The 21,876-nt window shown below is 50.6% G+C and overlaps 9 protein-coding genes across 9 annotated transcripts; 7 read left to right on the top strand and 2 right to left on the bottom strand.

Moving 5' to 3' along the window:
* Positions 1 to 33: 33 nt before the first annotated feature.
* N7471_007092 (vacuolar protein sorting-associated protein 54) lies at positions 34 to 3,740 on the bottom strand. The gene is made up of 3 exons (XM_057279811.1): positions 3,332 to 3,740; positions 414 to 3,273; positions 34 to 360 (listed from the first exon to the last, which is right to left on the bottom strand). Exons 1-3 carry the CDS (start codon positions 3,558 to 3,560, stop codon positions 174 to 176), a joined length of 3,276 nt encoding a protein of 1,091 aa, XP_057134071.1. The 5' UTR covers positions 3,561 to 3,740; the 3' UTR covers positions 34 to 173.
* A 50-nt stretch (positions 3,741 to 3,790) lies between these two features.
* Positions 3,791 to 6,546, top strand: N7471_007091 (MCM DNA helicase complex subunit MCM5; the record flags this gene model as incomplete). The annotated part of the gene is made up of 4 exons (XM_057279810.1): positions 3,791 to 4,173; positions 4,228 to 4,354; positions 4,402 to 5,804; positions 5,862 to 6,546. The coding sequence occupies 4 exons, from the start codon at positions 3,791 to 3,793 to the stop codon at positions 6,352 to 6,354; spliced, it is 2,406 nt and encodes an 801-aa protein (XP_057134070.1). The 3' UTR covers positions 6,355 to 6,546.
* Positions 6,547 to 7,315: 769 nt separating this feature from the next.
* On the top strand, positions 7,316 to 8,853 carry N7471_007090 (CVNH domain-containing protein). The gene is made up of 2 exons (XM_057279809.1): positions 7,316 to 8,297; positions 8,387 to 8,853. Exons 1-2 carry the CDS (start codon positions 8,111 to 8,113, stop codon positions 8,572 to 8,574), a joined length of 375 nt encoding a protein of 124 aa, XP_057134069.1. The 5' UTR covers positions 7,316 to 8,110; the 3' UTR covers positions 8,575 to 8,853.
* Positions 8,854 to 8,978: 125 nt separating this feature from the next.
* On the top strand, positions 8,979 to 9,979 carry N7471_007089 (uncharacterized protein; the record flags this gene model as incomplete). The annotated part of the gene is made up of 2 exons (XM_057279808.1): positions 8,979 to 9,380; positions 9,596 to 9,979. The coding sequence occupies 2 exons, from the start codon at positions 8,979 to 8,981 to the stop codon at positions 9,977 to 9,979; spliced, it is 786 nt and encodes a 261-aa protein (XP_057134068.1).
* Positions 9,980 to 12,620: 2,641 nt separating this feature from the next.
* On the top strand, positions 12,621 to 13,763 carry N7471_007088 (ribokinase; the record flags this gene model as incomplete). The annotated part of the gene is made up of 1 exon (XM_057279807.1): positions 12,621 to 13,763. The coding sequence occupies one exon, from the start codon at positions 12,621 to 12,623 to the stop codon at positions 13,761 to 13,763; it is 1,143 nt and encodes a 380-aa protein (XP_057134067.1).
* Positions 13,764 to 13,876: 113 nt separating this feature from the next.
* N7471_007087 (uncharacterized protein) lies at positions 13,877 to 14,044 on the top strand (the record flags this gene model as incomplete). Its single annotated transcript, XM_057279806.1, has 1 exon — positions 13,877 to 14,044. The coding sequence occupies one exon, from the start codon at positions 13,877 to 13,879 to the stop codon at positions 14,042 to 14,044; it is 168 nt and encodes a 55-aa protein (XP_057134066.1).
* Positions 14,045 to 15,134: 1,090 nt separating this feature from the next.
* N7471_007086 (uncharacterized protein) lies at positions 15,135 to 16,552 on the top strand (the record flags this gene model as incomplete). Its single annotated transcript, XM_057279805.1, has 3 exons — positions 15,135 to 15,574; positions 15,634 to 15,824; positions 15,848 to 16,552. Exons 1-3 carry the CDS (start codon positions 15,475 to 15,477, stop codon positions 16,550 to 16,552), a joined length of 996 nt encoding a protein of 331 aa, XP_057134065.1. The 5' UTR covers positions 15,135 to 15,474.
* Positions 16,553 to 16,970: 418 nt separating this feature from the next.
* Positions 16,971 to 19,055, bottom strand: N7471_007085 (transcription factor TFIIIC subunit TFC1; the record flags this gene model as incomplete). The annotated part of the gene is made up of 5 exons (XM_057279804.1): positions 16,971 to 18,192; positions 18,257 to 18,365; positions 18,416 to 18,493; positions 18,545 to 18,854; positions 18,909 to 19,055. 5 exons carry the CDS (start codon positions 19,053 to 19,055, stop codon positions 16,971 to 16,973), a joined length of 1,866 nt encoding a protein of 621 aa, XP_057134064.1.
* Positions 19,056 to 20,239: 1,184 nt separating this feature from the next.
* Positions 20,240 to 21,715, top strand: N7471_007084 (adenylate kinase; the record flags this gene model as incomplete). The annotated part of the gene is made up of 5 exons (XM_057279803.1): positions 20,240 to 20,459; positions 20,523 to 20,628; positions 20,697 to 21,041; positions 21,093 to 21,370; positions 21,428 to 21,715. The coding sequence occupies exons 1-5, from the start codon at positions 20,316 to 20,318 to the stop codon at positions 21,713 to 21,715; spliced, it is 1,161 nt and encodes a 386-aa protein (XP_057134063.1). The 5' UTR covers positions 20,240 to 20,315.
* Between the last annotated feature and the right edge of the window lie 161 nt (positions 21,716 to 21,876).

The following is a 21,876-nucleotide window of genomic DNA, read 5'->3' as shown; positions in this document are numbered from 1 at the left end:
TCTGCTCTTTATTCATATCCGCAAACGCCGGGCATAAATGCAACTGGTAGACATATATGTGGTAGCAGCAAATAACAAGAAGTGTACAGCTCGGGAATGAGCGCGCGGGCAAGAAAGGAACATGCAGAAACGAAATTATATGTATAAGGGTAAACGGGCGAGGATAATGCAAATCATGACTTGGTGGAATCCGAGCTACCGTCCTGATCTTGTTGATTCTCACTCGTCTCGGACTTCTCGGGTTCGTCGGTGATGGTAATGGGTTTGCCTCGCACAACTTCGAGGAGCTTGTCGCCAACCTCGCTGGCGCCTTCGATTTTGCTCAGTTTGCTTCGGAAATGCTCGACATCGGCTTGCATTCTGTTTGTGTGGTTAGTATTAGCCATGAGCGGGATTGAGTAATTCAAACTAACCTCTTCTTTCCGGCCTCCGTCTGCACATCGGCCTCCTGGAAGGCCTTCGTCCATTGATCACGGTAGCTGTTGAATACAGGTACCATGATCATGCTAACTGTCATGTCTGGAAGATGCTTGCTCAAGACGCGGTGTAGAGTCCCCGTCTCCTTGGCCAAGGTTTCCATGTAAGGATTCACAGCAGGAGTCGCTCCCTTGGAATTCCAGTCGATCTTCTTCATCGCGTTCACATGGACCGAAGAGCGCGAGCCCATGATATCCACCAGCTTCTCGTGGATACCGCTCTGATGCTCCTGGCATAGTCGCTTAACTTTGTCGAACTCGGCCATCAAGGGGTTTGCCTGTCCGTGGCGACGGACAAATTCTCGCACATACGGGACCAGAGCAATAACAAAGCTCAATGCTTGTGATGACAGCGCGAGATGCTTAGTTGTGATGTTTTTCAGGCCTGCACTACGTGTAGCGCCGGCTCCAAGAATTAACTGCGATGACCGCGAGTTGAACAGTTTCAGGATATCTAGTAGGTGCGGGGCAATATCCTGGATCATGCTGGGGATATTCGACATGAGGAAATCGAACTCCTCAATGCTGCGCATCATGGCAACAGCAGAGTCAGGCAGAATGTATTTCTGTTCATCGATGACGGCACTGCGAACCTTGGACTTGTCTATCCCATTTTCAGCCGCAGTATCAGCAATTTTGCCTTGCTCGTTTCCAGGACGTGGAATCCAGATTTTGGAAACCTCGACCCAGGCGTCGATGTCTTTGGTGCTTGCATCGAGAATCCTAGTAAGAATGGTGTTCTCGGCATCTCCGAAATCTCGTGCATCCCATCGATCGGCATCCATGACCTTGACAATTTGATGGCGCTGACCATCACCGAAACGGGTAATGAAATCGCGGATTTGATTTCCGACAATGGTCTTCAGAGCAGTACCACTACGTCCCGAGATGGCCTCGCATTCATCGGCAAACAGGCGATTGAGAGTGAAGTACCTGAGGAATTCCTCCTTGGAAAGCTGGGCGGTCTGTTCAGATCGTACTTTCAACACCTTTGTTATCTGGGATTGGGCGATGTCAACAGCCTGACCAAGCAGACTCGACATATCCAAAACCTGCAGAATCTCATCCTGGGCCATGTCAGAGGCTGTTGGCCCAATCTGTGAAGAGTTTATAGCTTGATCCATACTCTGCGGGTTGGGGCTTCGTGGTGGTGACTTGACACCGGAAGTGGGCGAATTCCCCAAGCCGCTAGCAATATCCAGAAGAACTTTGACTTGGACGCTGAGTCGCCGGAGCGATTCGCTGATCCCGGTGTAGATATTCATCAACATCGCATAAGCATCGTCTGAGTCGAGAGCGCGCAGATTGCGAGCAAGAATTGACGACTTCTCTTGTTGGCTTAGCTGAGCACCGGCATGTGTTGATAGCGACACCATAGATTCATTATCATCATCACTAGAACTGGGCAGGTGTTTGCGAATAAGGCCCTTCATTTCTCGTAAAACAGCGGTTTTGAAAGAAGTTGCCGCTGACATTGTATAGTGAGCACGCGCGAGTCCGTTGAGCTGGGTGTTCAATTGGGATCGCAACTCGTTATTGAAATTCATGTAGGCAGGCGATACAGATACTCCAGACCGTTGACCACCTCGCTGCCGTTGGAATGAGTTTCCCCAGCGCTGCAGGGTCACATTCGATGGCACCGTTTGAACATGCTGTCGTAAATCCCCCAAAAGGTCATTCAAGAACCGGGTTTCATAGCCCATGCCAATGCGTTGGCGGAGCTGTGCAAGGTCATCGGATGCTCCCTCGAGGGCCTTGATGCCTCGAAGGTCGATAATGCGTCTGGGGGCACCTTCCTCTTCCTCCGAAGCGGCACGGTCGGAGAGCTTTTCACCGGCCATCAGTTTTTCGACTTCCTCCAGTCCATCGGCAGCTTCCTCAATATCGCCCTGCTCTACCAAGCCTTCGCACCGAGAGACAGATTCGACCACATCGCGAAGCTGAGCCACGGCAGCTGCCAACATTCGTACATTCTCTCTTCGCCGTCTCAAATTGACAATTTTGAGACCGCCTAGAGCCATTTCTTTATCGATTTTCTGTAGGTCCCTTCTCAGTACTTGTATACGGTTGACCGAGTCGGCGGCTTCCGCGTGCAATTCTCGGAGAGATCCTAGGGCAGTGAAGAACGATTTCGATGCCGTTGAGATAGACGAAATAAGGTGGATCTCCACAGTATCCATGTACCACGAGAGCTTCTCTTGCAGGATAGCATTCGTTGCTAATGCTTTTCTTCCGGTTTGTACTGGCTCCGCAACTAATCCATTGGCGTGTTTGTCGTCTTTGGACGGCGGCCTCGGCGGCCGAACCACATCTGATTTCTCTGATATCACATCGAACGTACGGGGGTTTTCGAGATGGAAGCCCTCTTCAAAATAAACCGGAGGGATGGTGGACAGTGGAGTAACCGCGGGGGCGCGACCACGGCCGGTGGATGGCCGTCGGCCGCGTGTATCATATGGCGAAGATGGTCTTGAACCGATCGACATCACCGAAGACCTCCGCTCGGGGGACCATGGCAGTAACGAATCGCGATCAGAGTCTGGCTTGGGAGACTTGGCAGCCTGTGCCGGTAGGGTATCCTCCCCCGCGCCTTCTTTCGGTTGTTGAAACACATCGTACAAACTGCCCACTTGCGACAGATACGGCTGGAAGACCTTTGCATCGACATGCTTGATGTTTGTCAGAGTCACCGGCGGGATATCACGAGACGAGGGGGGCTTGAAGCCGGTGGAGGGAGTGGAACTACCGGTCGTCAGACCGGTGCGGATGATTGGGGGCTGGAGGAGGGTCGAAATGGCTACATGGGCGTTAACAGGTCAATCATCGAGCAATTGGGAATTCTCGAGGTCACAAACCATTCTGCCCAGACTCTGCGACAGACTCTGAGATTGAGCCATGGTAGTTAGAAGAGTCCAGAACACCTCCAATGCTCACGATCGAGCTCGCGGTTGATCCCCTCCTCAGGGGGAACCGCTGAGGGGCCACACGCGGAGATTCCACCTGACTTGCTGAATAAGAGATTGAAGGCGACGAGACCCCAGACGCCAAGCTATCAATTGACTTTCGTGGACTGGTTGACGACATGGCTGCCACGAGCCGGAGCGGACAGCCACCGGGGGAGGGTCGATCGTTGTGATGTTCGGTGTTATCTGATCATGACAGTGGATAAACTCCTGACTGTAGAGCTCTGGAAGGCTCAGGTACGAGGTCCAATGCTGATCAAGTCAGTCTGCGATTCGCAATTTTGGTCCGAGATCACTCGGGTCCTGGGTGCAGAATGCCTGTGATGTGGCTTTGTTTCCATCAAGCTGGTCATGGCTCCCCAATCGGCCAATGCACTAACGCCGGGCCCGCGGTTCCCCGTGCTGACTCAGATCAGTTCTGCCTTAGGCCAAAATTCCAGACATGGATGCCTCAGGCGACAGCTGACTCAGAAAGCACTTAACGCGCGAACCCTCGACGCGTCGCGTTGGTGCCACGCTAACCAAAAGTTCTTGAAGCCTCCCTTCCACCAAATCATCAACCCCCCCCAACCTGCCACATTTGCGGTCCTCTACACCATGGATAGACGCACTCCCTATACTTTGAGCGTACTTGCGCCCAGCACAAATGGCGCCGATGAAGACCGCACCACTATTCAAAACCGCCTTCGGGATTTTGTGCTAGAATTTCAGCTGGATAATGCATTCGTCTACCGGTACGCATCCCACGGCCGTGAGGGTTCAATGGAGGCTAATTTATGATGAAACAGTGATCAATTACGGCAAAATGCCCTCGTGAAACAATACTACTGTGATATTGACATTGCTCATCTCATTTCTTATAACGAAGAATTGGCCCACAAACTCACCACCGAGCCCGGCGATATCATCCCTCTTGTGAGTTTCTTATCCCGCTGGTCTTGGCCCTCGCTAACTCGAAGTAGTTCGAGCTGGCCCTGAAGCAATGTACTGCACGGATTGTCTACCCCGGGCAGCGAGATATCACACTACCATCCCACCAGCTGCTCCTACACTCCTCGGCATCGCACATCTCAATCCGTGATCTCAATGCCACCAATATCTCCCACCTTGTTCGCATTCCCGGAATTGTGATCGGAGCTTCAACAATATCTTCTAAATCAACAATCATTCACGTTCGTTGCAAGGGCTGCGACCACAGCGAGAACATCCAGGTCGACGGTGGCTTCTCTGGCCTCACGCTGCCGCGCCGCTGCGGCCGACCCAGAGACGCCAATGATCAACCCAACGAGCAATGTCCCTTGGATCCTTACGTTGTTCACCACGAGAAATGTCAATTTGTGGACCAGCAAGTCCTGAAGCTTCAAGAAGCCCCTGACCAGGTGCCAGTGGGTGAGATGCCGCGACACGTCCTTATTTCGGCCGATCGCTACCTCGCCAACCGAGTTGTTCCCGGTTCCCGTTGCACAGTCATGGGTATCTTCTCTATCTACCAAGCGAAGGGTGTCAAGAAGGAGGCTGCCGTGGCTATTCGCAACCCCTATCTCCGCGCAGTGGGAATCACCTCCGACTTCGACCAGACAGCAAAGGGCAACTCAGTTTTCTCTGAGGAGGAAGAACAAGAATTCTTGGAGCTCAGCCGGAGGCCTGACTTGTACGATGCGCTCGCTCGAAGCATTGCCCCGTCTATCTATGGAAACGCGGATATGAAGAAAGCCATCGTGTGTCTGCTCATGGGTGGCTCAAAGAAGATTCTTCCTGATGGAATGAAGCTTCGTGGTGATATTAACGTGCTCATGCTGGGTGATCCCGGTACTGCCAAGTCTCAGCTTCTGAAGTTCGTCGAAAAGGCTGCTCCCATTGCCATCTACACCTCTGGAAAGGGTTCTTCTGCCGCCGGTTTGACAGCCTCCGTGCAGCGAGACCATACTACTCGCGAGTTCTATCTCGAAGGTGGTGCCATGGTGCTTGCTGATGGTGGTGTTGTGTGTATTGATGAGTTTGATAAGATGCGTGACGAGGACCGAGTGGCCATTCACGAAGCCATGGAACAGCAGACCATCTCTATCGCCAAGGCCGGCATCACCACAATCCTCAACTCGAGAACGTCCGTACTGGCCGCCGCCAACCCTATCTTCGGTCGATACGATGATCTCAAGACCCCCGGCGAGAACATCGATTTCCAAACCACTATCCTGTCCCGTTTCGATATGATCTTCATCGTCCGCGATGAACACGAGCGTGGCCGTGACGAGAAGATTGCCCGCCACGTCATGGGTGTGCACATGGGTGGTCGCGGTGTGGAGGAGCAGGTGGAGGCCGAGATTCCCGTTGAGCAGATGAAGCGCTACATCAGCTACTGCCGCAGGTATGTTGGCATTTATTACTGATTGAACTGGTACATTCATACTAACATCCCATCTAGTCGTTGTGCGCCCCGTCTCTCTCCCGAAGCCGCGGAAAAGCTCTCGTCCCACTTCGTCTCCATCCGAAAGCAAGTCCACCGTGCCGAGATGGAATCCAACACTCGGTCATCGATCCCCATCACCGTCCGTCAACTCGAGGCTATTGTCCGTATTTCCGAGTCCCTTGCCAAACTTTCTCTCTCTCCCATCGCCACAGAAGCCCACGTGGACGAGGCCATCCGCCTGTTCCTCGCATCCACCATGGACGCCATTACCCAGGGTGAGGGTCAAGGCAGCAAGGAACTAATGGAGCAGAGCAGCAAGATTGAAGACGAGCTGAAGCGTCGTCTCCCCATTGGTTGGAGTACAAGCTTGGCCACTCTGCGCCGTGACTTTGTTGATGGCAAGAACTATACCGAACAGGCCCTTAATCGTGCATTGGTTGTCTTGCAGCGACGTGACACTATTCAGATCCGCTCTGGTGGATCTCAAATCTACCGCAATGGAGTTTAATCTGTGACTTGTTATGATTCTAATGTGTTTCTGTTGATAAACCTGTTATGTGTGCTATGGGATGGGTTGTCGATTCTGTGCATCTGTCGAGCTTGTAAGGCATGGGAGTTTGCAAGTGGTGTTAGGCGTGTTTGATACTGGGGTTTGAGGGTATTCTTAAGAACTATTGCATACATATGTATTCTTTTCTCATTTTTGCAAGTTGATTGTAAGACGTGGTAACCTCCCTGTCGTGTGTCGCAGCTTCCCTTTTGGTCAAAACTCGTCACCTTCCTCAGCTTCAGGGTCATATTCAACATATGTCTCCTGTTGTCCAGTGATCGGTGTTATCCTGAGGACTCTGGCGGGTCTTCTGTAGGCGGCCCAGGCTAGGCTGCGAATGGCACGAAGCATGTACATGCAAGCTACTTACTCGCTATCTTCGGATGCTTCCGGTGCTTCACTATGACCTCTGCGGATACAGACTGTACGTGTCTGGGTGCTCCCGTTTTCCGTCAGGAGCTGAACCAAGGGGCTCTGTTCGCATCTCCTTTCACGTGCTCTTTGAGCCAATTTTTCGTGCTTACCTTACAGACATAGCTCTCTGTTGTCTGAAGAATTCTCTGAGGACGTTTTTTTTTTTTTCACCGAAGGTTCCTTCGATGATTATCTTTCTTCATGGTCCTGTTGGCCAACCTTGTGAGCTTTATGATGATCCTATCTTTGCTTGTCTTGTCTCCATTTTGTTGTCTCCACATTGTATGTATAGAATGAACAATACACAGCCTCTCAACCTCCTGATTCACTTGTAAACACTTGTAAACACTTAGAATATCTATCATGGTTGTTCTCTGTAGTTTAACACTTCCTGAATCCTTTTTCCCAAAATCGGAGACCAACATTTCAGACATTGTGTTGTCCACTCTGACAATGATCCACCTCTTGATCCTTGCCCCTCCAAAAACCCCTCCAAAAGCCCCTCCAGGTCACAGGGCTAGCCTTATCCAGCCACAGCACCCCTCAACGCCACTGGTTGTGAATAACCCCTCGTCAATATCGACTGCCAAGGACGGACAACATGAGGCTGCATCCCCAAACTGACTTGGCAAAGTATCAGCCCCGGTTGACTGCATTGTCCTCATTAGGCACCAGCGTTTCTCCTCGGTCAGTTCGATGCCCATTGGTAATGTGTGGCCCACGTCCTGTGGCTGTCCCATAAGGCTGTCACGGAATCGTGCATCCTTGGCGCACATGCACAGTGCAACATCAGGACATATTGCTCCGAATCCTGTGGCTGGGGACTGAGGGAGGTGTCGCCATGCGCCACGATAACTGGATATCAAGGTGATGTGCTTTGTACTCCTTCGTGCCGGATATCCAGCCAAGATGACAGCCTCGGATGTTTACATTGCGTCTGATCCACCCACTGACGTGGACGGGCGTAGTGGATAGCCCCGTTCTGTCCTCTCCACAGCTGTCTACAGACTAACTCGCCAGGTTTCTTTGTCTTGGAAGACATCCCCGTTTATTCGCATTACAGTCTCCCCGCTTTGCCAATGTCGCTCCTCCCAATGAATGCCCCACCTGTCCCAGCTGCCATGGCGCAATAGAGATGCACTGCGACGAATTAGTCCGCGACAAGTGTCGGACAAGAACCGGGGGCTGCTGCACGATTCCTTGTGCAAGCCCAGATCGCGATTCGGTGTATATTGGCCTCGCTAGGTGGGGTATATAAGGAGAGCTCCCCTCCCCATCTACTTTGACTTCCAGCAAGTTTATGATCCATAGTCTCTACACTCTACTTTGCATTCTTCTCTCCCAAATCGAAAATATGAGCTTCCACGAATCTGCTTCCCACATCGAGCTTGAGGATGGTCACATCCTCAAGGCTGTTCTTCGCAATGAGGATGGTGATGAGCAGGAGTCCACCATCGATCTGAATGATCACATCGGGAACGATAATGGTATGTTTCCAAGCTCTCTTTGTCACCTTGTCCTTGCAGTGCACCTCTGCATCAACATTGTGGCCAGTTATTCTGACTCATTTCTTTAGGACACTTCCACTGGGATGGGGGTGACTTCCACTCCAGCGCTGAGGATGTCAGATTCGATCGCGAAGGAGAAAATGGCGTCCCTATTCTGCGCGCCGTTTTGCGCGACGTCGAGGGCGATGGACACGATGCGGATATCAACCTGGCGGAGCGCATTGGGAATGATAATGGACACTTGGTCTTCAACTAGTGGGCCTAGATGACTCTGAGCCCTGGGGACTATCCTCGTCATTGTTGCTATTGTCTGGTACAATTTGATAAACTTGGCACATCACCCGTCCACAAGCAAGTTCCTGCTGTTGTTTCTGGTATAATGATTTATGGTACATTATTTTGTTTTTGTGGTATCAATTCCATTACTACACTCGGGCTCTATCATTCCAATCCTGTAATGTCTTTCCAAGTGTCCTTTGGGGTATCCCTTTTTCAGACCATTTCTACTTAGACTTATATGAGATTTCTCCAACCACCTGGGCAGTTCCCTCGTTCCTTCAAACCTTCCCTTCCGGCCTGGATCAGCACGCTCGAGAACGGAGGGAGACTTCAGCACGTTCCACAATGGGCATTTGATTAAACAATACATGCCAGGAGGGCATGGTACTCGATGGCACACCAAGTGCGCAATACGAGAGCCAAAGGTGCAGCACCCTAAGCACCCAACCAGAGGTCCCGGGAACCAAAGGACCGAGGGAACCACAGGGGCCTGCCATCGAGCAAGAGCGTGAGATAACTAGCACCCCGTTTGCATTAGACGCCAAAGATATTGTCCCAACAATACTATCCGAGTTCATTGGTACAAATCGACAAAGGCTCCTCAAACAGCTCGCTAACCAGGATAGAGGACTCAGTCAACTATCTTGTAAGCGACATTTCCGCCTCTTGTTCTCCGATCTCTCGCGCATACGTGCACTTATCCGACTGGATACTACACCCCGCCGGGCGTCTATCCGGCACAGCCTAATGAACGATGAGAGTGGGATCTGTAAGGCCAACCTAGTGAGTTCCCTTTGTGCCCAAAGATAGCCTTAAAAAGTCTAATCACTCATGTTTACTATTCTAAGGGCCGGAGCGAAGGAGCTTTGGTCAGATGCCACTGACTCTTCAGATGGCACGCGTTCGAACGAAAGACAGTACCAAATCAAGGTAAAACCCCTGCTGAACGCAAGTATATCAACAGTGCCCAAGGAAATACAGCAGACACAGTTAGCTAGGCGTTGATCTTCCTGTTGGTGGTGTTGTGTCTCCGCTGGAGTGACGTGGTACTGAAATGCGGTATTACCAAGCACTCGCTGAAAGCAAAACTTGGAAAGGCCATCATCACTGCCAACCTGGATGGGATGCTGTGGGATAAAAGCGAGCGGTCCTGTCCATATTCGCTCATCCAGGTCAAGCCGTTTCTGTTGCGCATCAATGCCATGAGATCTGAGAATAAAATTCTCAAGAATCCTACAGCCTGTGGGAAAAGAACTTTTGGAACAGGCAGGGCTAGGAAGTGTGACATAATTCTCGCTCGGACTTGTCCCGCCGAGCTCGAAGCGATAGGGATTGTTGAATTCGATGACGCATCAGATGAATATGAAGACCCTGGAGGCTAAACGAAAAGAGCTATGGGCCCTTGCGCCGCGATATAAGTAAGATGTTTGATTAGTGTCTACTTGTCATAAAAAATGAAGTCACAATTCAAACAAATCGTCCCCTTTGATATAAATCTGCGTGGAAGTCAACTACATTGAAAACAGGTCAGAGTATTTCTCGTGTACCTTGCACTATCAAGGAATTGGAAGTACTACATCATCTTGTCTATAGAAACCGAGTTGTGGGGAGGTGATATTTTGAGGCGGGCCATGGGCGGGCTTTGAGACCCGTCTTATTTACATGATCTCGCTTTGTTCCTTCACGCATCACAAAATCAACTTCTTTTGTATGTTTCGCCCCCATCCTCCATAATTTTGGAGCTAACCTTTGTCAACCCAGGCACTCAATATGGAAGACTCCATATTTTTCGATGAACTCTCTGGAAACTCGGTGGCCTTGCCGAGGACCGACAACCCTGCTTTGATCCTCCGGTTTTGCGTCAGCCGCAAGACGTGCTATGTGAAAAAAGCATTGTTTGACGCTGACGCTGGCGCCTAGCTCGAATAGTGACTCGGCCTTGATGATAGATGGAATATCCAATGGTCCACACAACATGACAAGTCGTTGACTGAGAAATATCATTCCCGTGTAATTGTTCATAAAGCCGTCGTTGCAGTGGAGGTGATGCATACGGGTTCAAGTTGGCCTAGTAGATGGGTCAGCGAGTTGTCGTGCTAGGCCATCAGTTGTGTTGTGGAAAACAAGTGTAGACAAGGTGTGCAAGCAGGATTGACCGCTTTGAAAGAGTTTTGTTTATCCTGGTAGCAATCAAAATTAGGCATAGAATGTGGTTGCAAATATCTCTTGGGCTCTTTGTGTATCCCTGGCTGTACATAGAAAGGTCCTCGGTATGCTTTATGCTTTTTACCGACTTTGTAGACATCTAAAAGACGTCCGAAAAGACATAAAAAAACGCCCAAAACCACATCCGAGCGCTATTACATATCAGGTCCCTGATATCATCTTGGGCCAAACATATCGGATTGCCAAAGTGACAGGTCCTCAAAGACGGAGGCCGCATGAGCGGCCGAACTCAATGGATATTCGCCATGAGGTTGCAGGAGATTAGACCAGAAGGGGTTGGTGAGAGGACACCCATAATCATTTCACTGTCGCACTTGTGCCTTTCGGGACCATCCTTCAAGTACGGCGGCTTTTGTGGCTCAGAAGATGAATAAGGAGCCACTGCAAAGGCGGACGACACGTTGGGAACCAGAGGATAAGAGGACCGATTGGGAGGAGAACCTGGGTATTGAATAGACTTCGTGAGTTATACCCCGCCTGATTGGATCAATGCGCACCATGATTCTGTGTGACGGGAAGACTCCCATTGGGGCCTGGTAGCCATGTCATTGGCCTCAGTTTCCGGAAGCCGTTGGAATGGTCGTTTCGGAGATGCAGCTCATCAAGGGGGCAACGGCTGTAACGTTGTGCACCAGGGCTGTCAATCGGTGTGGTTGATCGTACCATGCGTACGGAATGTTCGTTGGAGAGGGCAGAGTCGACCGAGTGTTGTCGAGCTAAGGCACACGCTTATGTGGGGCTGATAACCCCGTTTCATGGATCCGACACGGGTATTAGTGGATATCGAACATGGTTCAACGACGCCTCATAACTGAGCTTGCTTCAAGCGCCTTAAATGTTCGGGTAGGGGATGGGCTTCAAGGGGCCGTTGTGGCAGCACAGTGTTGTGAAGTAAGGAAAACCGTAAGGTAATGGTGGCAAATTGTGAGGTCGAGCTACCATGTAGCCAGAATTGAAGGAATCTACAAACGAGGACAGATAGAACTTAACATTTTTCTAGGTGAAAAGATGGGGCCACAGCGGGCATGTAGAATTCATATAGCACAAAATGTGGGTGGTACGTTCCCAAAAGGGAAGGATAGGTTCTTTATATTTGACGCAAACACCATGTTTTCCATGGATACGCCCTTATAGCTCAGTGGTTTATTCGATGGAATAAGTCCTGCAGTAGTGGCTGATCAGGTCGTGATAGGGAGGTCAGTTGGGTGGAGGGCCATCCTTGGTTCGAATCCAAGGAGCATCAAAACCTAAGGGGGATTCCGATATACATTTTTTTTTTTGCTTCTTACTTCTTAGTTAATTTCATCCGTGTCTTACTTTTTTAGCTCTAGTCCCCCAACTTCCTCCCTCTTCTTCGCTTTTCACTTGCAATACAAATAATATATTCTTACTGATACCATTAGATTGTATGATTGGAGTAAAGAAATGTTCTTTTAGAAAGGAGGAGCAATTTTCTAGATATGTATGTTGTCAAAATAGACGTGGGTGTACATCGTAGATCGGATCCACGGAACTGCGGTCCACGGCCCCACATATGCCACATCCGATGTGCCCCACCCAGATGTCATTTCAATGCTTTTTTCCACTCCTAGGCTGTCTCTCTCAATTACCTGACCGAAAGTTTTGGACTGTCACTCCTCGCCTGCTCTACGTATTTACAACTCAGGAATCTGCGGCATTCACATCACTCCCACCTACACTACTCCAACGCTCTTCGCATCTCCCCAGCCCGACCCAAAGACACAACCAGCCCCCCGACCTACAATCCACGAACCGGACTGAACCACCTTCTCCACCATGGCACCTCTCATCCGAGTCATTGGATCCCTCAACGCGGACATGGTCTCAGTCACACCCCGATTCCCAGACCCAGGCGAGACAATCACCTCCTCATCCTACTTCACCAGCGCGGGCGGCAAGGGCGCAAACCAAGCCGTGGCATGCGGGCGCATGTCCCGAGCCAAACCAACAGGCACCACAAACTCCACAAGTGACGTCAGTGTCGAGATGATGGGCGCAGTAGGCGCTCTAGACGGCCACTTCTCCGCCCTGCTTAAGCCGACCCTTGAGAGATCTGGAGTCGATCCCTCCCGGGTGAAAGTCATCGAGAACGCATACACAGGTGTGGCGGTGATCATCGTGGACTCGTCTGCAGGCGGTGAGAACCGCATTCTCTTCTCGCCTGGTGCAAATTACGATGGCATGCAACCTACCCCGGAAGTTCTGGGCATGGCGCTAGCGGCGCCCGTACCCGACGTCATCGTTATGCAGGGCGAGATCCCAGTCGACACGGTTATCGGGACACTACGTGAGATCGCGTCTTACAAGGCCAAGGCTCGCGCTGCTGGAAAACGTGGCATTGAGTGCGGTCCTGATGTTATGCTTAACCCGGCACCTGCGCCGCCCGGTGGTTTTCCCGAGGATGTATACGCTGCTGTCGACCATTTGGTCCTAAACGAGACGGAGGCTGAGCTGATCAGTCCGCCTGCGGAGCAACTGCTTCGCACTGTTCCGGACGCCGAGGGCTTGGATGGAAAGGAGAAGGTCGCTCGATATTTCCACAAATTGGGTGTCACCTACATCCTTATCACCTTCGGGCCGAAGGGTGTCTGGTACAGTGCTGCGGACGGCGGCTCGTCTGGACCCAGTGACGGAGTACAGCGCTTCACCAACGAGATTCCAGCCGCACCTGTCTCCCGGGTCTTGGATACTACTGGCGCAGGTGATACGTTTGTTGGGGCCTACGCGGTCAGGGTGGCGCGATGGCGCGAGCAGCGTCGCGCGCAGGGCAAGGCTGGGCAGGATGTTGCGGATGATGAGAAGGCATACCGGTACAAGACTGTCATGGACGAGGCGATGCGTTTGGCTGCACAAGCCTCGGCTCGGGCTGTGGAACGTCAGGGTGCCATGGATAGCATTCCTTTTGAGGACGAGATATGAGGTAATGGGCACGGCAAGTCTGCGGTCATGTACATTATTATATCACGAGAGACTATAGATTTCAACTCAGCCGTCGCATCCCGATTGTCCGCTGCCAGGAGAGATCAGCCGACATGCCGAACTACGAGGGCCCAGTGCCTAACTCACGGTCGTTGTATGGATGGGCACCCGGATCTGATGACGAGGATGGTGCTGCGCGCGAAGAGTCAGAAGATGATCAGATGCAGCCCTTCCTCCATTCCAGATTTATATTGACTATTCTCGGAATTTCCTACCTTTAGTAGAATGCCGACGCGGTTGTACGTCGATGGCAGAAAGGATAGGCTCTCGGTCTTCGCGAGGAATGCAACAAGGATCAATACGCCGACGGAAATAATCCGAGCCCACGAGGAACAGGGGGCGCAGGTGCCATCCAACCTTGGAAACCCCGTCCATATAATATCCCTATTAATAGCCCTACATCATTCTACGCCTTGGGACAGCCTTCAGGGGCGAATTTCTAGTCCGTACTCTGAACCACCTGGATAGCCAACCCATAGTACATTCCCCAGCCTTGAGTGCGGGACACCCCCAGACACCCCCAAACCTTACCCTGAGACGGGGCTCCATACAATGTTCCACATTCACCTCAAACCCCAGCAGCCCCCGATCGGCCTCCGCATGCATGGTTTAATCCGGTAAGCTGAGTCCGGATGGGGGATAGCCAATGGAGACAGATGCGTTGGCAAAGTTTCATTAGACATTTCATGCAACATACTATTAGCGGAATTGTAGACGCTGGTCGTCACGAATGAGCGCACAGTGCGCAAGGAAGAGACGTGAACGCGAAGTCGCGCGTGAAGGAACGTGCAAGACGTGGAGGACGTGAAGGTATTTGGTACTTACGCGGTGTATGCGCTAGTGGCGGGATGCCAAGTACCGGGTACTTAGGCTGCTGACCGACGCGTCCAAGGGATACGCGACATGCAGTGTTCAGCGGGGGGGGAATTGGTCTTTTGACCTTTGCCCCGGTGATTTTGGTAATGATTTACTTCTATGGGCAATTCTAGAGAAATTAGGAAGAATTAATTGTGTACAACGTTGTAGGACAATGGCAGTGTGATCTTAATACCACATACAGAGTAGAGTATCCATAGTATGTTGTATACGGAAAAGCGCGTAGAGATCTGCATATTACCATTGTTCCCACACAAGACACGAGACATCCAAGAATGAAACCCGTCAATTGGATTGTGCTGGGAATTGCATAAACGCCACTTTTCGAACTGGCATCCGGCCTCCACAACGTGGACGCGACGCGCTTTACGGAGTATGCAGGCCTTGAAATAGTTCCCTTCGCCCTCCATTTGTGACTCCTCATGTCCTCTGCTCCTTGCCTCTAAACCCTCTAATCCTAAACTCTTAACGTCCTTAACGTTCCAAGTTATTATATCTACCTCATCGCTGCACGTCTTTTACCCCGAATCATCCCTCGTTCTCTCTCAACAGTGTAGTCGACCAAGATCCTACCCATTCCTTCATTTATCCGAATTCCATCCGACCAATTCCTATCATTCAATCATTTTATTTCTTTTGATTCTTCTGTCTCACACAATTACCCTCGTTCTCTTCAAATCGTGCGATCGGCCTGTCTAGTGCCTATTGTAGACCGCCAATCCTCCCCCACTTGGCGCTGACCAAAACAAAACATCCTTCCCCTTCCTTCTTCATCATGGCCACTCTCACTATGACTCCTACTCGTCAGCCTTTGGGCTGTTTGGACACGATGCCGTTGATGCGCTCGAAACTTAATCGTCAGAACCAGCAAAATGGTACGTGATGAACCATGTTTTGATGTTCCCAAGATGGCTTAGCTCACAATCCCAACCAGGTGCCATGTCTATGAAGTCGTCCACCCCAATGAAGAGCTCTATCTTCATTGACACCGATTCCGAGAACATCAATCCAGCCAGCTTCTCCACAAAACGCAAGCGTACTTTCGAGGACGACGAGGACAAGAGCGCGTCCAAGCCTATCAAAACATCCCGCATGGCTCTTTCCACCCGCATCAACATCTCCCCCGTCTCTCGACTCCTTCTTCGAAGATCTCCTCAATCACGACTCCCAAATCAGCTCCCATTTTCAAGCCCGCTGGTCGCTCCCCACCACCCAAGTCGAGCAAGTCAGCCACTCGCCGTTCGCTCATCGCCAAGCCCCGTTCAGAGCAATATACCAAGCGCGGCGTCGCTCGTCCCTTCTCTCTTGCCTCCGTCCTCGCCCAATCCACAACTCCTAAGCCTGCCCCTGCGCCCAAGGCCCCGGCCTCGTGGTCCTTCGATATCCACGTCGACACCGAGCAGGAAGAAATGACCAACCTGATGCAACACTCGACCACTGTCCTGGATATCAGTGACGACGAGGGGAAGTCTGACGTCTGCCCCCGTGGAAAGGAGAACATCCCCCCTCACGAACTGGGCATCGAACTCCCCCGTGCTCTTCAGTCCACTGCCTCTATTCCTGCCGCGGCCCGTAAGGCACCAAAGATGGATGAGTCCCGTGCTCCGCTCGGTGAGCTCAACGCTGCTGAATACTATGCCGAGGGCTGCAATGCCTTCTCGTACACAATCGTCCATGATGATGAAGAGCAAGCGCCCGAGTTCAAGAAGCCCTCTTTGCCTCTTTCACGGAACCAGGAAGCTCTTGTCGCTACCTCCATTGCTTCTGTTTTGGATGTTGCTACTTCCGGGGCTGCTGAAACCAAGCACCTAAATCACGAGGACTCAACTGGTAGCACCAAGTCTGCTCTTTGATCTGCCTTCTCGTCGTTCCTTGCATCTGCATCTGCATCTGGTTCAGTGGCGCTGTTCTTTGGCCTGGGTTTGGCCCCAATACATATACCTATTTGCTTGATTGTTTGAAGTTTGTCTTTTTGCTGCTTGGAGTTTGTCTCTTTTGGACAACGGTTTTCAGTCTATCAGGTGTTTTGGTATAACGCTTGCTACGAATTATGTATCTCTTTTGCTTTACTATTGTGACCCCTCAGGTTGACTTTCTTTATCCTGTCTAATTGATGAATTATTGTTTGTGTTATGCCTGATGCTTTACGATGTATTCTGAGCCTGCCTATAGCTTTAGCAATGATTAAAATTATTCTTTTGATGAATATCTTGAGCATAAAGTACTATTTTTATAGACCTAGCCAATCTTCGAGTAATCTAGGAGTCATCTTTACTCGTCCTCGTCTTCGTCCGTGTCATCACTATCGTCCCCATCACCATCACCGTTTGCTTCATCGTCATCATCAGCTTCATCAGCATCCCTAGCCGCAGCAGCATCCGCAACCTGAGCAGCCAACATCTCCCTCCGCTGCATCTCTTCCTCTTCACCTTCACTCTCCTCATCAACCTTCTCAGCCTCCGGCTCCGGCTCAGGTTCCCGCTCAACACTCTTCCCCTTCAAAGCCTGCTTCCCCTTACCTTTCCCCCGTCCCTCCCCAACATCCCTCCTCACCAACCCAGCATTAGCCGACAAATTTCTCCAAACTGGCGAACTCCGAATAATCGCCCGAACCTCCGTAGCAAGACTAATCTCCTTCTGCGTCGCAACCTCAGGATCAAGCGTGAAAAGCGGGAAATCAGCCTCAGACCGCGCATGCGCAGGAAGTTGCATAATCTTCGTATAATCCTCATCAACAGGCTCCCGTCCCTCCATCAACGCCTGGATCTTATGTCGCATAACAGTCTTCACCTTCGCAAGCGTGCCATTCCCAAACCACCCATCGGTAATAATATCGCACTCGCTGCGCAGGAACCCAGGACCCGCATCAGGAGGGTACAAATCAGCCCGCAGCTGCACGTCCTGGATCTCTCCAACCATCCAGATCCGTCCGTCTTGCGCAAACGGCTGCTTGCCAGTGAAGATATGCCCCGTCGACGGCCCGCTGGCGTTTTCGTCCTCTACAACGCGCTGGTCGCTCGGTCGTGGAACGTTGTGTCGTCGTCCGCCGCCCCCGTCGCGCGCCAGCTCGGCTTCCCGTGCCAGCAGGCGGAACATGAAGGTTTGGTAGTGTCGGTACTCTGGTGAGGTGCGTGGGTCGATGCCGAGCTTGATGATCGCGTCACGCCATGGTCCGGAGCGGAAGATGTAGCCTACGTACGGAATTGCGTGCCGCAGGTTCAGCCGCTCTTCGTCGGTTGTTAGATTGTTGCGGAGTCCGCGACGGGTCCAGGCCGGTTGTTTTTCGTATAGGGCGTTTAGCGTCGCGATTGTGCGGAGCATGCCCGCGTCCAGTGCGCTTATTGGGAGCATGTCTGGGCGGGGTTCGGATGGGACTTCGGGTATGTCGTAGGGGACTAAGTGGGTTAGGATTTTGTTGCCCGTTTGGGTGTTCACTGTTTCTAGTTTGCCCGAGCGGCCGATTGCTTGTTTCACTGTTGGGTTTTGTCGGTAGCTGGGAGGTGGAGTTTAGTGGTCTGGTGGTCTTTGCTTGGTGTTTTTGGTGTGGTGAATCTTACATGTAGTGGAATGGGACGTCTCCGTGGCTGAATGATGGCGGTGGGATGAGATCTGCATTCTCAGCGGCGCCTTTGGCCATGTCGATATCAAATTGCTTCATTTTGTCGACTGTGGATTGTTAGTACATTTCTAGTGAGGTGCATGTCAAGCGGACTCACAGTCAAATGGAAGAATTTGGTCTCGGAACCGGTTCGTAAAGGAACTCGCTGTAGTCGAGTAAACGAAGTCAGGGATTCCTGATATCAGACGTTAGCAAACTCGTAATAGATCATCAGTAGTGAACTTACCTCGAAACACATGTGTCCGCTCAACCTTCCCGACTGGCTCAATTTGGTACTTAGAAGGGTTATCACTCAGACTGCGCAAGAGATCCTTAGCGGTCCGTCGCGGGGGCGGCTCGGATGCTTCCGACTCTGGTGCGTCAGCGAAAGGCTCGTTCGAGCCTATCTTGCGCTTCCGTCCTGTCCGCTTGGGAACAGTTACTTTGAGCAGGACATTGTTTGATTGGATGCTCGTTGACTGGACGGATCGAGCCATGGCATCTTCTGGCCGGAACACCAGATTAGCTAGTGTGCCCTCTGTGGCCGGGTTCAGGATCTGTATTATATCAGTATATGTTCAATATTCTGCCAAAGCGAGAAGTGTTCTCACTGTTTTTATTCCGGTGTCGCCTTGTAGGGTCTCAATCGCCTTGTCGACATTGCGGACCACGGCAGGGTGCTCAACGCTGACGAGGCGACGGGATGGCACCGTGTAGAAGGGGGCAGTCCTAGACCCTCGTTGGTCATCCATGCTCATTAGTTTTATATTAGACTTGTCGATAATCCGGTTGTAATATCATTCGCGCCAGCTTTGAGTCTCAATTGATGTTGGTTGCGGTTGTTTTCGGTTTCCTCTCGCGTGGGATTGCGCAAATCCGACCAAAGGCAACGCTACCACTTTTTTCCAGTTCTCTCGACTCAATATACCTGTTTGTACGGTATTCTGTGCTTTTCTTCACCTTCGCCACAATTAAAGGCTCCCAACGATATCTCTCAGGTTCAGGAAAAGAATCGAGTCTACATTCCACAAGCGGTTAGTGCGCCCGGGGGGATTTCGCTGACTCATCACCTCGAAGGACACGGGTGGACCCGTGGAGTGGAGGTAGCCAGAAACTACAACTGACAACAAGACAAAGCACGCTTTTGAAGATACATCACAAGAGAATTGGTTGAATTGACATTTGAAAGCCCAAAAACAAGTCAATCACATTCATCTTCACAGATGCTGGCCACGTGCATTAATAATCAAATGCCGCAGCCCCCTCCCTGCAGCCCTGGGGCTTCCCTCCAGGGCTGCCATTTCCCCCTTTGTCCTTGCTTTGACCTTTCGTTTGTTGGATTCTCCCCACTGCACCCTTCACCATTCGCATCATGGATTCCATGCCCCAAAAGCGCATCCTTCGCAGGTAAGATATTGATAATTCCTGGGCATAAAATGCAAGACTTGACCAAGCTCACGTAGCATTAGATAGTATTATCTAGATGGTCTCACATGCTACATAAAATCTTCTTACACCTCGTCAAGATTCTTCTTAGAATCAGCGGCTTTTCAAACATCCATACCCTATCGCAAGCTATCTAAATATGCATTACCTCAGTCATGCATGTTTTGCAACTATACTTTCATACGTAAAACCGGACAGGGCCGATCCGAATTGAAGAGGGCGGTTTAGCGTCCTGCACTACCGACAGGGATATTTCGAAAAGTGCGACCTTTAGCGCTTATAATCCACCGCCATTCCCCCAGAGAAGGCATATTTCTCGACCAATTTTTTGTTCGGTCCCTTCGCGTTGGAATTGCTATGCCAACGGCGAAGGACAAATGAGTAGAGAATACATCCGAAGGGTATGACAAGATCCTGTTTTGAATCGAATCATGTTTATATGAGTTCTTCTGTGGGCTCCCGAATGAGGGGCGTGACTGGAGCGGAGAAGAGGGGTCAATCCGTCACTATAAAAGTAGCCTTTTCGCGCACCTTCCAAAACATGGCATGAGAATACCTCTTTCTTCTTGAACATGGAAGCCACACCCTTACCATTCCTACATGCGATAGAGGCGTTAAAGCATTTGCCACGAACAGGATGGTTGAGAACAATTCAGAACCCCGAGACTGTGGCTGCGCATAGCTTTCGAGTAGCCATCTTGGCCATGCTCGCTCCGGTATGTTGATCTCCCGATATCTTTGTCTCTGTCTCCCTTTCAGTCATCGACTGACCTTATCAGGAAAACTTGAGTCTAGATAGGGGGAAATGCATCCAAATGGCTTTAGTCCATGATTTAGCAGAGTCGGTCATAGGGGATATTCCGACGTTCGCAGGGGTTGCAAAAGGTAAGTCTTCCAAGTTCTCATATTATCTGAGATTCAGTGAAGCTCATAAACACCACCCACCCGGGTAGAACGGAAATACGATATGGAACTCAATGGGTTCCAATACTTGGAAAACTTGCTCCAAAGTTATAGTCCGAAAAAAGCAACAGAAATCAGCAACCTATGGCTAGAATACGAACAAGGCGAAACACCGGAAGCAAAATGGGTTAAAGAGATGGACAAGTTCGAGTGCCTGGTCCAGGCACATGAATACGAACAGAAGACATTTGGCAAAAAAGACCTCAACGAGTTTCAAGGACTTTTGGCGAAAATTCATTCTAAAGAAGCAACCCAGTGGGCGGAATTCTTATCCCAGGAAAGGAAAGATCACCTCGCCAAACGAAAAACGCGGCTACCTGTCATTTTCGTCGCCGGTATGTGGTATATGTGAGATGCATTTAACTTTCCTTGCTAAACACTACTAGGTGATCCTATGACCTGCGAAAAGGTCGCCAGCCACGTCTCAGGAGAACTTTCGCTTTACCATGTCTCTGTGAACAAAACGCTTCGCGAAAGGGCACAAGATCCCGAATATCGCCATCATGGAATCATTAAGAGTTGCCTGGACAAGGGATTTGAAGTGCCGGCTAGTCTGATTATTGAAGTCCTCGAGAATGAGATCAAAGCCGGAGATGGATGGACATGGACAATTGTCTCCGGGTTTCCGAATGACACAGAGCAGCTGGTAGAATTTGAAAAAAAGGTTCCCTTATCCAGAAACATTTACAGCATGAAATGTGGCACTAACATTGTTTAACAGGTTCAAAATTGCAATTCTGTCTTTTACGTGGAGTGTCCTCCACACACTAATGATCAAGAAATGTTGGAGGATGCCAAGAATACCTGGGGGTCTTCACCTATCCACTTCAAGGATGTACTGAAGAGTTCAGCCGCGCATTTTGAAGTGGTTGGTTCTAACATCAACCAACAGTCAACGATGTCCGAAATGGACCTGTACGGCTTGGCAGTAAACTCAATCAAGACTTTCCTCGCGGGTGGGAGTGCAGAAAAACATGAAGATAACGTCTCTAAAGTAGCTCAAGACTGATAATAATATAACTCTCTCATATCTTATGTCTCTCGACAGATGCTCGAGTAAAATCCTCCGTAGTTACCGTGGACATCACTCGATCTTCGGGAAATTTCCGGGGACAGTAGTAAATAAGCCATTCCACATTTTTCCTGTCGCCTGGTTATATACTTATCCAG

Source organism: Penicillium samsonianum, assembly GCF_028829775.1.
Source record: "Penicillium samsonianum strain IBT 33392 chromosome Unknown utg000004l_segment0_segment0, whole genome shotgun sequence".
Lineage (NCBI taxonomy): Eukaryota > Fungi > Ascomycota > Eurotiomycetes > Eurotiales > Aspergillaceae > Penicillium > Penicillium samsonianum.
Note: the sequence above shows the minus strand (reverse complement) of the source record. Positions and strands in the feature narration are given on the sequence as shown.

What these genes read in the sequence shown, in the direction of transcription:
- N7471_007092 (XM_057279811.1), bottom strand. Translation starts at nt 3,560, where the DNA reads ATGTCGTCAACCAGTCCACGAAAGTCAATTGATAGCTTGGCGTCTGGG. An exon ending in CGCAGAGTCTGGGCAGAATG is followed by an intron (nt 3,274 to 3,331) that starts GTTTGTGACCTC and finishes ACGCCCATGTAG; the next exon opens with CCATTTCGACCCTCCTCCAG. An exon ending in ACGGAGGCCGGAAAGAAGAG is followed by an intron (nt 361 to 413) that starts GTTAGTTTGAAT and finishes CCACACAAACAG; the next exon opens with AATGCAAGCCGATGTCGAGC.
- N7471_007090 (XM_057279809.1), top strand. Translation starts at nt 8,111, where the DNA reads ATGATCCATAGTCTCTACACTCTACTTTGCATTCTTCTCTCCCAAATC. An exon ending in TCACATCGGGAACGATAATG is followed by an intron (nt 8,298 to 8,386) that starts GTATGTTTCCAA and finishes TCATTTCTTTAG; the next exon opens with GACACTTCCACTGGGATGGG.